Source organism: Calonectris borealis, chromosome 2 (genome assembly GCF_964195595.1).
Source record: "Calonectris borealis chromosome 2, bCalBor7.hap1.2, whole genome shotgun sequence".
Taxonomy (NCBI): Eukaryota; Metazoa; Chordata; class Aves; order Procellariiformes; family Procellariidae; genus Calonectris; species Calonectris borealis.
Window position 1 is genome coordinate 107,189,580 of NC_134313.1, and position 14,537 is coordinate 107,204,116.

A 14,537-nucleotide genomic window follows, 5' to 3' on the forward strand; every position below is an offset into this window, starting at 1 on the left:
TCCTTCCCCGGGAGTTCTAGCACTGCCAAATGGTTGCTTTCTTTAAACAGTGACTCTTTTTTTGGAGAAGCTGAAGTTGGCTTCATACTGTTGAATATATTTGTATCTGGTTGGCATTGTGATACAAATAGGAACAAAGCAGTTGAGGCTCCATCTGGGTAAAGCAGAGATTATTCTACAGTAATTCTAGAGACAAAAATTAATGCTCATATTGTACACCTTTGAGTATTCAATTAATTGAAACAAACAGGGTAGGCTAAAAGAAGACTCAATTACTGTTTCCTATTTGTGTCTTTCTTGTACCATGCTTATACACTAATACCATGCTCTTTAAAGTTGCATGCAGGAATCAGTACGGCTCTCCCTCTTTCACCTTGTTCTTTCCCCAAACTTTCTTCTGAAGTATGACACTGGCCCAACTAGAACAAAGCTGGAGACTGAGATGAGCAGGTGCTCCCACACATCATTTCTAGTGTTCATCTTGCCCATACATTCAGAGTTAAAATTATTTCAGTGTAGAAAATTATCCAAAAGGACATGCTCCAATTTCATAGATATTAAACAAATAAACAGAACAAAATGTTCTGTAATTACATGCTCCAATTTCATAGACATTAAACAAATAAACAGAACAAAATGACTAGCAAAAGTTCTTGAAGTATGCAGGTATTAGCTTTTGATACAGGAAGTCATGAAGCAACTGTATGGGAAATTTCACTATTTTGACTTTACACAATATAAAGGAATATTAGATTTTAACAGACATAGACTGTCTCTGAAATAATAAAATTCGCAATTAAGAGAGGAGAGATGGTAACAGAAAATAAACTAAAACCAGAAATTAGGGACTTCAAGGGCAAAGACTTCATGAAGTCAAGTTTCTGACAGAAGGATGTTGGAGGAACTTGACAATTCCTTACAGAAATTATACGAAAAGTAAAAAGACAAGCTATTCCAATCCTGAGGAACATCAGGAGGAACAGAAAATCACCAAACCTAAGTCGTAAGTGTTTTTGTGACTTAAAAGCAGATTTGCAATGCCAGCCAGTATGAGAACACAGAAGCGCCAATCAAACTGAGATACAAATGTAAGAAACCTAAAAAGGGTACTAGAAAAATATTATAAATAGTAAGATGATGAGTAGGGGAAAATATGCCCTATTAATCATCCAGGAAGGAATGCTGGATGATGGAAGGAATGCTGAAACAGAAGATAATAGCAAAAAGTTATACCATCTAGAAATCTGAAAAAATCCAGAGGAACTCTAAGGAGTTTGCTGGGTAGAAAGAAACTCTGAAACCGCAATTACATTGTTCCATACATAATTATAACAACAAACCAGCCAATGATAGAGAACTCATTCTACATGAAAGAAAAAACATGAATTGCTAAGGAATTGCAAAATACTCTTTTAGCAGTATTGTTACAGTAGAGTCAGGCTATTTAAGGTCTTCCTATTTTAGCTGGGATTTTGCTCACAGTATCATGTATTTTCCATGTCGCCTATGTTTCAGGTACACACAAGGGTTTCAAATATGTTTTTACATGTATCTCCTTACCTGGCCTGCTTCATTTCTTTTTTCGTAATAAGCCTGCTGATTTCCACTGAATCCCCAAGCTGTAGATCTGTTAACTTAGTGGCTATAGATATAGCAGCTATTCTGAAAAAGAGCAGCATCAGATTTCATTTGAGGCAACACAAAAACCTTTGAAAAGGTGTATAAAGCTGCAGATTTAAACCTCCAGGTGGAAGAAGTAAGACAGACTGACCATTTCCTCATCAGATTACAGAATGGGATCCTAGTTCCATATCACCTAGTTTTAGGAGTCTAATTGAGCTATGTAAATTAAGAAGTTACTCTCTCTCATCTCCCTCAAGCAGCTAGGAGCAAGACTAACAAATGAACATGCTTCTTCAGGGAATTTTTCAGAGCATCAACTCTAAGCAAGTCTAAACTAGGCAATACGAATACTCTTTCTTCTCACCTGCTTAATATTCAAACTACAGCTGACCGTATAGCTTTAATTGCCTTTTTAACTTTTATGTGATTTTTCCTTAACTGTGTGCAACTAAAACCTGTAAAGTAAATTTATAAAGTACTTAGAAATTTGCTTAGAAAATATGGATGATACAAGCCATAAGGAAAGAGCAAAATGCCTACTGAGACTGTTAAAATTTTCTTTATAAAGATTCTTCATCACTCCCTTCAATAACAAGCCTTCCCAGTCCAATTTTCTTGCTAAATTTCTGTAACTAAAATATACAGAAAGTTTTTAGTGAAATATACCACACCATTCTCAAACAAAATCCCGAAAATGGAACATTCTATCCTCTGAACCATCTTTTCTGTTAAATTCAGATAAAAGGATATGTTTGTCTCTACATGTTTTGCATCACATTCAGAGAACTAATCAACTATCAGGAAGGAAGATAATTGTATTAAATAAAAACAAAAAGCACTGAGAAGCACCATCAGCTTCATATTTATCATGTGGTGACAAAATCTAGGCAATGGGCCATTAGATTATATGACATCATCATTTGTATCATGTGTACAGATATAGCAGCACACTCCCTTTCCTGTTATCTTGGGCATTCTTTCACCGACATTCACTGACAAAGCTCAAAGCTGTTTCATCACTCCTATAGTGTTTTTGAGAAAACTTGGATACCCCATTAACTTGCTAACCTTTCCACACTAGTACTACAAAAGTTACTTTATTGTGTTTGGTTTGGGGTTTTTTTTTTATTGGTTGTTTTTTTTTTCTCTTCCCCAAGTGTGGAGATGATGGGAAAAAAGCCAAACCTAACTCCCACAAAATCAGAATATTTTAATCTTTCAGCAACCTGAACAGTTGGAGTTATCATACAAAATCAGCTGGCATTAAATGCTGCTTTTGTTAGTATCACATGGGCCCAGAGTAATTTGTAACCATATATGAACACATTTGAACTAACAGATACAAACACTTGCTTTAAACTGATTGTTTCTTTCCCTTCCACTTGACTTGGGCTCTGATTAGATAAATAAATACGTATGTGTTCAGCTTATGCATGCAAGGACTCTCACTGACTTCAAAGAACCATTTTCCTGTATGAATACTTCTGCAGTGCTTGAGCTATAGAAACAATGGAGAAATAATAGCCTTCAAAAATTTGGACTTGTAATTGCGTTACCTTCCCAGCTTATCATTGACAAGCATGTGTCAATTTAAACTGCTATTTCAAAGTTGAGTCAGTCTTCTGATTTGTATTCATAGTGAGATAGATTTTAAAAAAAAAAAACCCTTTTTTTCTAAAAAAGAAAAAATTATTACCACGCCTGTAAGTCTATCTTGCATTCAACTTAGTATTGACTACAATTGTTCTTAACTGTTTTCTGATTAGCACATTTTTTCTCCACATTTTCATTAGGTAATATTAAGTACCTATTACGTAGATGCTAAGCCATCTTCTGTCAGAATTTGAATCTGGGCAGCGTTCAGTAGGAACAAAGCAGCATATCCTAAGCTGGGCTAGTACTGGGCCCTCAAATAGCAGTTCCAAATAAAACAATCATTAGGAAGCTTTCTTTGAAAGACAGGGAGAATCTGTGACTGTGCTCTCCTATCAACTGGAATGCAGAACACCACTCTGGTTGCATATCAACTCTCTAGATTAATTTTTTTACTCCCTCTCAGTCACAGCCTCAAAGTAAGATTTTTTTTTTAATTATTACTGTTTTGCTATTTTCATTTCAAAAGTTCCAAAGCCCTACTTTTCTTCTTTTCCTTGTCCTTTCCTTGCCCTCTCTTGTAAGGGAGAAAGAGAAATAAGTTTAGAAATAGGATCTGGAGACAAATCTATTGCAATAAATGGAGTTGCGTAGGACTCAGTTTTTAAGAGCCAAGATTTAGATGCCAAAGCTCTCCTGCCTAAATTTAGCTATTTCAGAATGACTTTAAATCACTCTTTAGCTTCCATCACCTGTATTGACTAGGTTCCATCACACATTAAGGGAAACTTAGACAGCGACTCACACATGGACTGCTATATGTAGTCACCTACATTCAGGAGCCTGAACCTGGACCTGCCCAATTAGTCTGTATCTAATTGCTCTGTGTGCGTAGAGCAGAGTTCCACAGATGGGAGATTCAAGCTTTGACACACCATCACAGTTTGACTAACAACAGTGAAAAGAGGAATGTGTTCCAGTACAGCATACCTGGTATGAAAGCTCAGGGGAATACAAAAAAAGAAACAGTACATGAAAGTACAAAAACAAGTGTGAAAAAGCTTGTGAATGAAATATATTTAGTCAAGCCTGAAATTTAATCAAACTGCAAAGAAGTAAATCCAGTAAGGAATTAAAAGAATTATTACAGTACAAACCTTTGATATGTATTAGATGCTTCTGAGCAAATCATACTCTCTTTTCTTCTTCCACATTCACATTGAAGATCAACCTGTTGTATCACACAAGACAGCAGCTTTTTTAAACTTTTGTCTTTTTATGGCCATGGAGGTGTGTGAGGGAGGGAAATTTATTCCTTTAAAAAATCCCACTTTAGTGGAATAATGGCGAATTAAAAGTGATGAAGTTTTTTAAAAAAAATTCGAATATTATAAGTTTATGTAAAAAAATGTCATGTTATCGATACACAAACATGTCATTTTTTTTCACAACTGTTATTGGCTGATAATTAAACCATACAATTCGCCTGTGAATTTGCAGTGAATTTTCTTTGGGTATCTAACCTTTGCACAGCAGGATGTTGTTGGACAGGGTGAAGAAGGATGACATGGAGCCATGCAAGGATGATTACAATATAGCCTTGGAATAACACATGGCTGTTTACACTCTTCGTCTATAAGACATTCTCCTTTATGACAGATTCTTTTACATTTGTGCATTCCACATTTTAACACTTGATTGCAGCGAAGTCCACAGGAAATATCAGTGAGATGACAAGGAATATTACTTCGCAGCTGGAAGAGGGGAGGAAAAAGACGACAACTAAAAATTAAAAATGCAAATCTCAAAGTACTTTTACTGTTCACACCTTCATGTGGCACTGTCCATGCAAGAATCGTAATACTAAAATATGTTAGGACAAAGACTGAGTTTTTCTTTATATCCATAGTCCAATATAGCAGTTGGTCTGAATTCATATGGCATAAAAGATATACTTCTCTAATTTAATCACATTAAACTCAAACTCCAGTAACATATTCCATTCCAAAGAGGCCACAAAATCTAAGTCTATGGTCTTAGGACATTATTTAGTATTCAAAAACATTAAGCATCCAGACTTACTTCATGCTTGCCCATACACCATTTCTGAGTGAGATAGGTACACGGTGGACATTTCTCCTCACTATGACATGAATGGTACACTGCAGTCACAGTAATATAAAAGCCAGCACAGTTTTATTAGCATATTTCGGTCAAATGCATTAAAGGAGACAGTAAAGACTATTAAACGTGAGTTTGCATTTCAGAACTACACCATTTATGGGAAGTGTGATACTTCACGCAAAGATAATCTGTTCTTTAAAGTACTCTCTAAAAATTATGATGTCAGGTTTTTAGGTGAATATTCTTCCGTATTTTCTAAATTAAATAGCAGAGAATATTGTAAGTTCTGAGCAGGGTTATACTATCAGACAGAATTTGTCAGAAAGCGTATCTGTTTCACCTGTGCTATATTTTTTGCAATCAGCCAATGTAATTCCAAGGAATGTAGAAATTAACTGTTCACTAGATTACCCTACTGTTTCAACAGAGCACTTAATCTTTGGAATACAGCATTTAATGTGTTGAGACTATTAATAATGATCAGAAAAAAATTCAATGTTTTCACCAGCCAGGAGTACTACTACTAGTATTCAGGGCAAGTTTTTAGTTGGTTGGTTCTTAATTGTAGATTTTTGGAAATATTCACAACTACTGAAAAAGCATGTAATAAAAAACCAAATATATTTTCAAACAGACCTATATACACTTTTCTACATTTTGATTAAAACAAAACAAAACACACAAGCAAAACTGAATGGCCTGACTTACCTGGATGATCACAGTCATGTGGCCTGGTGCACGTTTTTTTACACTCTGGTGGCTGAGTGCCACAGGGGACAGGAGGGTAAATCACAGATTCACCACAATAACAAGTTAACTCGTCAAAACCTGAAAAGACAAGTCAAATATACGCCAATGGCTACATGTATTTGCATTTCTCCACTATGAGAAATCTTTAAATAACATGCAAATGTTTTACTCCAGCTTTGTTTTTTGATATTAAGCACCACTGTAGTGAATTTATTAGCTTTTGTGGCTCCTACAAGCAAACTGGACTATGATCACTTTATTACAAATTATGCTTGCTTTTAGAGAGCGGTTCTTTGACAGCAACATTTTGAACTGGAGCAAGAGAAATGCTCATGTCAAGTTGAAAGCTGTTGGTGTTCTATCCTTGACTTAAAAATGGGGAGATATCTCTTGAATTCCCTTCCAGAAAGCACATCATCCAAATCTTGTGCTCCAAACTTCCCCCCAACCATCACTTTTTCAGACCAGTGGTTAGATTTTGTCCTTTTGCCAGGCCCTGCACATTCCAGAGAAAACTACCAGACGGCCACGAGCCTGTAGACTTCTTTCTATAATTTTTTCTGTATACTTCTTTATGTCATTTAGTATTATATGGTCCTCATAAGCAGCTTATGAGCCTGTCCAAATACTTTAAAGCCAACTTTGTATGTTTTGGAAGTTCTCTGTCTCAGGCAGTATACATTTCCTTCCCCCCCTGCCCCGCACTTGTGAAACAGACTTTAAACTCTTATCACGAGATTCCAAAGCTCAGTTATCAAATAAACAAACGAATAGAGATACTTACAAACACCATCCCAACTAAAACTTAATACTGCACAAAAATTAATACAGTTCACTGCTGTTTTTCAGACTATAAAGAAACTGGGAGGGAGACTGATTGGAATGCAAACTACAGTTCAAACAGATAAATCCTTAGAAAAACAGGACACTAAGAGAAAATATTAACATCAGAAGTCATATAGAAGGAGATCTGAGGACAAAAAGAGAATATGATTGGTCTATAAACACATAAAGAGACAGTGGATAAGGGAGAACAAGAGAGAATGAGGAGGTAAGAGAATAATGGGGCAATAAAAATACAAAACAACAATTCCAACCTGAAGAGAAGATGAGTGTGTTAAGGGAGTTGCGGAATTCAGCAAGTTCTCCGACTCTGGGAATCACAGGATTCCACCTTCCTAGTCTATCAAAGCAAAATCTGTTGAACTCTAAAACCCCAAAGGTTCCTACTGTCCCACTTCCATGGATATGATGGCTGCTGGATTAATATGCAGTTCCAGCAAGTAGTGAGACTGAACACATATTCCAGAGAGACAAGACACACAATACATACATGACAATAACGTGACCGGACACACAGACTAATACAGAGCCAACTGAACAACAGGATTCACGTAAACAGGAATACCAATTGCCAAGTCCTCTTCCTCCTCTCCAGCTCATCAGGATTGAGGTTGACTAGTGAAGACACACAAACATGCATACACTCTAGATTCAGAAGCACACCGCATTCACGGATCTCAAATATTAGCATAGGCTCTGTCTAATATCCATACTTTGGACAGACCCCTTACCCAGTCACTGGCTGAAACCTTGGTGTCCTGATTTCAGCTGGGATAAATTTGTTCCTAGTGCTGTGTTTTGGATTTAGTATGACAAGAATGTTGATAACATATTGATGTTTTCAGTTGTTGCTAAGTAGTCTACTAGTCAAGGACTTTTCAACTTCTCATGCCCTGCTGGGTGCACAAGAAGCTGGGAGGGAGCACAGCCAGGACAGCTAACCCAACTGGCCAATGGGGTATTCCATACCATGTGACGTCATGCTCAGTATATAAATAGGAGGTGTGGTCCAGGAAGTAGAGATCGCTGTTTGGGTATCGGTGGGTGGTGAGCAATTGCATAGTGCATCACTCATTTTGTATGTTCTACCATTATTATTATTATTTTCCCTTTCTTTTCTGTTCTATTAAATTGTCTTCATCTCAATCCACGAATTTTACTTTTTCCCCACCCCTGCCCCGATTCTGTCCCCCATCCCACTGTGGGGGAGGAGTGAGCGAGCAGCTGTGTGGTGTTTGGCTGCCTGCCAGGTTAAACCACAACACCAAGGTCCCTGGAAGACCTAAGCGTTAGACAGCTACACTGGCTGCTTGCTATTGATGAGACATCATAGATGAAGAATCTTAACTATAATGAAGGTTCCTTAACTAGCACTAAATAGGGATAATGGGGATGGGGAGGGAGTGCAGAGAAGTCTGATCCAAAGTGTAGAAATACAACATCTGACAATTTAAAAAAAAAAAAAAAGCTGTCTAATACTGACATCATTTGTTTTCCCCAAGAGATGTACTGCTGTCTTGAAATAGACTGCGTGTGTATAAAGACACCCTGGCATAGAAAGGGACCTCACCTTTCAGCACTGAGGAAATGACACTGGAAAGGTAAAATACCTGGGAAGCACACAGAACCACAGAGGTGTAGGTGCACTCTAGTATTATATCTTGATGCCAGCCCTCACCATTCCCAGCATAACCAGTAGTGGAGATGGAGGCAGGGGCAAAAAATCCAATCTATTGAGTGGCAAGTGGCTTGCAGCTGACCATGCCATGGCACATGATACCATGGCTGATGCAGCCCAACCGCAAAGTGACAGCTAGACAGGTGGATCAGAGCCAAGGATGGACTTCTTCGTGCTGAGAAGCACTCCTCATCAGCTACAGGGTCAGAATCACATAATATATGCCTCTGAAATCTCAACTAGCAGCATCCAGGGAAAGCAGGTAAGAAATCTTTGAAGATATTGCTTAGCTGATTTACCTCTGGACAGATTCAGAATGGGAGACTTCAGGGACACAAAGGTTTAAGCCAAATGATCATAAGTATCTCGTTCTTTGAGTCAGTAGCTGCTTTTCCTGTGCTCAGAAAAGGGCCTCACTGCAAAATTTCATCAGTGAAGCTTGACCTTTCAAATGTATTACATCCAACAGTGGAACAATTTACAGGGGAGGCAATCCTTAGGTCTCTCCAGGCTAAGACAGGCATCTGAATAGTAGGTCTGAGAGTGAAATACAATCCTCAAAAATATTGCAGAAATGTGGAGAAGTTTAATTATCTTGAAGATCAAACCCGTGAAATCCAGTGAAGAAAAACACCGTCTCAGAAAAATCTGTGCATTCTGACTCAACTAGACCAGAAGCTACTAATAGGACCTCTGAGACATTCAGGTTACTATTTTGCTTTGTCAAGAGAAATGTTTGGACACAGAAACATTTATTTTAAAGAGAGGTACAGTCAGCATGCGCGTCATATTCATAGGCTATTAAGACAGACTACAATGCTATTTCAACCACAGTGAGCTTTAGAGGTTCTAGTACCTTCTCTTTGCCAGGATGTTTCCATGAAAAGTTGGTCTCCATAAAAATGGAGTTCTTTGACTATGTCCATGTGCATATGATATAGGAGAGAACCATGTACTACTGCAACAAAGACGCTTGCAGCTGTAAACAGTACCCTTACAATGTACAAAACCTGTGTCTCTTCTTTTCACCAATGTCATGAGGTCTAGTTCACACTTTCAATCTCACTGTCCTCTTTGCCACATTTGAGCCAGCAGTTCCAAAGCAGTACCCAGTTTGAGAGGAAACTCACTTTTCTCCAGTAGTGACTGCAGAACTACTAGACAAAAGACAGTATTTGATGAAACCTGAAGGGGAACTACAGGTGAGTATTTATATTCCATTCTAGAAACACTCTCCCCTCACAGTTTTATTGTAGATAACAGCAGATACAAAAATAAACCTAGAATTTGAAGCTGTGAGAGTTGAGAATGATGGATTTAAAGAAAACTTTCAAACTTCTTAAGCAAACGCTGAGTAGAGGGATGGATACAAGCTGAAGAATCCATTAAGGGCTTTTTAAGCCCAACTTTCAAAAATTGCATTTAATAAATAGCTTATAATTTCTGTGATACGCTACATCTATATAAAGAAAGGGGAAACCTATATTAAAATATGAGACTGAGAAAAAAAAAAAAATTACACTGCTATCACATATGAAGATGTTCCAGATTAACTACAGGTTCTGCTAGCAGAAGGAAACATAGAAGCATTCTTCTGTCTGCTTCAGGCCAAAATCAGAAAATTTAGTATTATCTACCTATTATAATGGTGCAAAATAATCAACATATGATCAAGTGGTAAAAAGCAGTTGTAGAAAACTAGTATATTCAACTGGCACAACTTTTAATAGAGTACATACCTGTATAAAGCTATTGCACCAGCTTAATTCTTTAAATAGTTCAGCAATCCTAAGGAAATTAATACCTCCTGGCTGTCATATTTCTAGCAATTCAGTTTCAATTTTCACCATCCAGAACATGACCAGAAAGCCTAAGACACATGTGACTGACATCTCTTATTTCTTCAGATGGTCCTGTCTAGAGAAACCTCACTAGTGTACCAACTTGGGAAAGTCTGAATTCTAAGCAGCTAAACAGATTCTGCTACACACTTCAATATCTTTAACAGTTATTACATTGTTAAACAAGAGTTCCCTTAACTTAGAAATTATCTTTCTAAATATCGCAATCCTCGCATGATCCCTCAAATTTTTTAAGTGATTGCTGGATCAACATACATTAACTGAATATATTTCACTGTAATTCAATTTTAACTATTAAAATCCAACATTTAGCAAACTCATCTAAAATGAAATAACTTTCTCTTTCATGAAAAAACATATAATCAACATCAACTGCATATTCTGCAGGTTCTGGTCAATTTGGATCACATTCTCTGTCCAACACTGACCAGTTAAGTGAATAAATTTCTATAATAGATAAGAAAAAATGTACTCTTGCACATAACTCACTTGTTTGCCAGCATGTTTGACAATTGCCCCGATGACAGGGTTCTTCACATCTATGAAGCCCACAGTTGAGTTTGCGACCACAAACCAAAGAACACTTATGTTCTGTGTCCTAGGGGAAGACAAAAAAGAAAAGCAGAATTAAACTACAAACCCCACTGGTTTATTTTTCTCTGTGAGGTCATAATCTACTAATTGACAAAACTGTATAGCACAAAAAATAGCTCAGGCCTGATCTATACAGTTTTTCCATCCCTATATGTATACACAATTTTTAAAGCAGATGCTGTTAAGACCACTGTTGAAGACATAGCTACATCATAGCTTATGCTTCTTGTATTAAGTAATATTCTTCCCCTCCCCATTCTCCCTGGAATCACTGCAAAGCACCTTTACACTGATTTAATTGCATTTAGGCAGGAATGTGGTTATACATTTATAATTATACCCATAAAACAAATACTGCAACATAAAAGCACACACACAAACCTTTTGAGCATGACCAATACTGCAAATAGAGACTGAAGATGCACAAAAATGGAAACATACAAAAGCAAGAAAGTCTTTTAACATCACAACCAAAACCAAACACACACCACAATGAACAATTTTATAAAACCACATGTAAACTTACCACACAGCAAACTTCATTACACTTGTGTCGTCCACATGATCTTTTCTTGTTGCATCGCTTATCACACATGAATGTAATAGCAGCTATTAAAAACAAAAGAAACCCGAAAAACAGTCATAACTTTTATGTCTTTGCTTATGCTGAGAACAAAAGCTGCAATCACAATATTATGCTAAGGCTGTTGCAGAGCATGGTCTACAAGAGACTAATACTGAGTAAGTCAGCAAGCAAACTTTTAAATTACTTGCTCTTTGACATTAATTGCCCATGTGAACACTTGGCTTTCTTTAAACAAACTCTTGTTCAAAAAGATTTTGGAGAGCAGAATACATGAAACTAGTTTATTTCACATTAGTCTTTACACCATAAACTCTGCACAACAGAACACAGAAAACAGGATATCCTGATACTCTGGAGTATCACAAACATCCAGTTTAAGACTGCTCAAATACAACTACTTCTGATATACTCATGAAACTAGTGCTAAAAAAGAACATCCTTATCACCATCCACAGGTAACAAAAGCAATCACTTCTGGATTCTGAAGAGCAAAGTCTTCATAGACAAAAGCTCAAATTAGGAAATATGCATATTACTACCTTATGTATCTTGTAAATAAATACCTCAGTATGATAGGGGTCCATCAAGGAAATATTTCACTGAGGTGAATTTTGAGATGCTACATCCAGAATACCAGGAAGTGTCAAATGGGAACTCTCTGCCAAGCTCAGATGCAAAGACCAGCAGCATATAACTGTGAAGCAGAATCAAAGCTTGTGTTTCCCCAGGAACTTGAACAAGAGCAGAGCAACAGCATTACTTTGCCTCTGAGCTGTGCAAGTTGACTCAAAGATATGCAGGATGCTGGGCGGGGCAACCTATTGAATATGGCAGGTGGCATAAGACACTGTTCAAATTGAAATAGACAATTGTCTGGAATCTTCAAGATCAAATGCTGAAGAACTCTTTCTTTATGTAAAAGATGGATAGAAATGAAAAAAGTTTATTTCAAACCTCTTCCCACAAGTAGCAGCATCTCAAGAAATGACCAACTTGGCACAGAAGTATGGATAAAAGAAGCGGTATTGATCAGATGTTTGCCAACTTCGTCAATCAAACCCAAACTTAATATGAGTTGTGTATCGTTTTTAAAACAATGTCACATTATATATGTAACATAACATTGTACCTTTATTTCTCAGGAGAGCACATGGGACTTCCTAGGAAACAAACAGGGAGCGATTAGGTTAAAACAGATGAAATAACTGAAACTTCCTTATCTAGACAACACCTAGTCACATGATACAGAAAGAAGCAGCACTCTCAGTTTTCATGTGTATAACACTTACGTATACAAAAGTGAAACAGAAGCTGGGAAAAAAACTTCAAATCTTTTAACACAATACTTTTTCCTTAGAGGTTCAATACCAATTAAAAAAAAACATAGTTTTGTATTCCCCACTTAATTCAGCAGATAATGCTGCGAAGTGACAGAAACAGGTTTGTCCTAAGAAACCAGAAACTTGCATGGAGGAAACCAAAAGAGCTCTCCCAGAGAATATTGACAGAGCGCATAAATTTGTGCTTTGACCAACTGTCCCAAAAATGCAAGTCTGACTTGATTTAAAAAAAAAAAAAAAAAGAAAGAGAGAGTGAAGTCAAATCTCACGATCAAAGAAGTTTTACCTAGATTAAAGATCTCAATATGAAAATAAAAGGTGATGGATGACAAGAACATTGTTGATCGACTACATTTAAACCTTCAGTCATCACAACTTTATATTCTGAGTTCTCATTTCCGAGCATCACATTTTTCATGACTGATTTAAATTATCACTGTAGTCCACTCATACTTTTTCAAGAAACAGCTTTCTGGTCTCTGAGAAGCTGCGTAAACTCAAACCCAAACCTCACTACTTTGTTTCAGGCTTCAAAATGAAAGATAATCTGAAGCCTTCTACCCCATAACTACGTTCAGCAAACTTGCAGGAGAAAACTGTTCCAGCCTCAAGCAAAGTCTCAGTCATTTCTATGTACTTACAGACTTACACATTCAGAAGCCATCTCTACTTATAGATGATATATAACAGGTCAGAAAAGTCATCAAGGCTCCTGTGATAGTAGCCAAAGCTATGATCATGGAAAGTAGCATAGTTTAAAAATATACTAATTATTATGTAACAATTGCTGAGAATCTGCTGGGTCACTACATAAATGTATGAAGAATGAGGACCAGTAAAAACTTCGTATTCTCTCCAAAAAAATCTACAACAAATCTACAAGCTATTACTACAAAGTTTTAGTTAGCTTTTTATGTTAGGCTACCTTTCTTCTCTCAGTTTATATTACTCTTGGTAAAACTACCATTCTTTGTGCTATATAAATACTGCAAGATAATATAGGACTTTGCAGCCAGCTTCAACAAACAGAATTCTGTGTAAACTCTGCAAAAATAGCTCAAAAAATTGCTTTCGCAGTAAGTAGCCTATGTTAGCACTTCACAGTATAATCTAGTTAGCATCTATCAGTTAGTATACAATGGAGGTTCTTGCAACTAAGGAGCACAGCACCTCTTATACTTCTTAGCTTTCTTTTCCTCAACTACGTCAGCTCCTTTTTCTCCACAGCTTTAAAAAACAACAAAGATTACCTGTTTCCATGGTCAAACTTTATACACTCACCTTTTTTTTGAAGCCACACCTACAATAAATATTTGATGTGTGAGAACACGGTCTGCAGTCTCCTTCATGGCAAAGGCTTTCACATGTATGAATGAACTCTAGCAAAATGAAAATACAAAGATTAACAATTAATAAAAAAATAAAATCCATGACGTGGAACTTCATTTTTATTAAGTGCATCACTGGTCAAAGATACTAAGCTTATGTGTAGCTGGGTTTCCAAACAAATTAACTATTTTGAGTCAAATGCACATAAAATTTTG

General features: G+C 36.8%; 1 protein-coding gene across 14 annotated transcripts in view; it reads right to left on the minus strand.

Moving 5' to 3' along the window:
• The window catches only part of NFX1 (nuclear transcription factor, X-box binding 1), a 71,235-nt gene that overhangs the window by 27,039 nt on the left and 29,659 nt on the right, over nt 1-14,537 (minus strand). For 13 of the 14 annotated variants that reach the window (XR_012672543.1, XR_012672538.1, XR_012672537.1 and 10 more), the window contains exons 10-18: nt 14,275-14,372; nt 12,783-12,813; nt 11,594-11,676; nt 10,963-11,071; nt 6,049-6,168; nt 5,299-5,378; nt 4,740-4,970; nt 4,374-4,447; nt 1,561-1,662 (exon numbers count right to left, since the gene is read on the minus strand). Coding sequence is in view for 7 of the 14 variants with exons in the window: in XM_075142898.1 (XP_074998999.1) it covers nt 1,561-1,662; nt 4,374-4,447; nt 4,740-4,970; nt 5,299-5,378; nt 6,049-6,168; nt 10,963-11,071; nt 11,594-11,676; nt 12,783-12,813; nt 14,275-14,372 (928 nt within the window). In the remaining 7 variants the exon portion in view is untranslated. Of the gene's footprint in view, nt 1-1,560; nt 1,663-4,373; nt 4,448-4,702; nt 4,971-5,298; nt 5,379-6,048; nt 6,169-10,962; nt 11,072-11,593; nt 11,677-12,782; nt 12,814-14,274; nt 14,373-14,537 lie in introns of all 14 variants that reach the window. The other variant, XR_012672544.1, reaches the window with a different exon arrangement.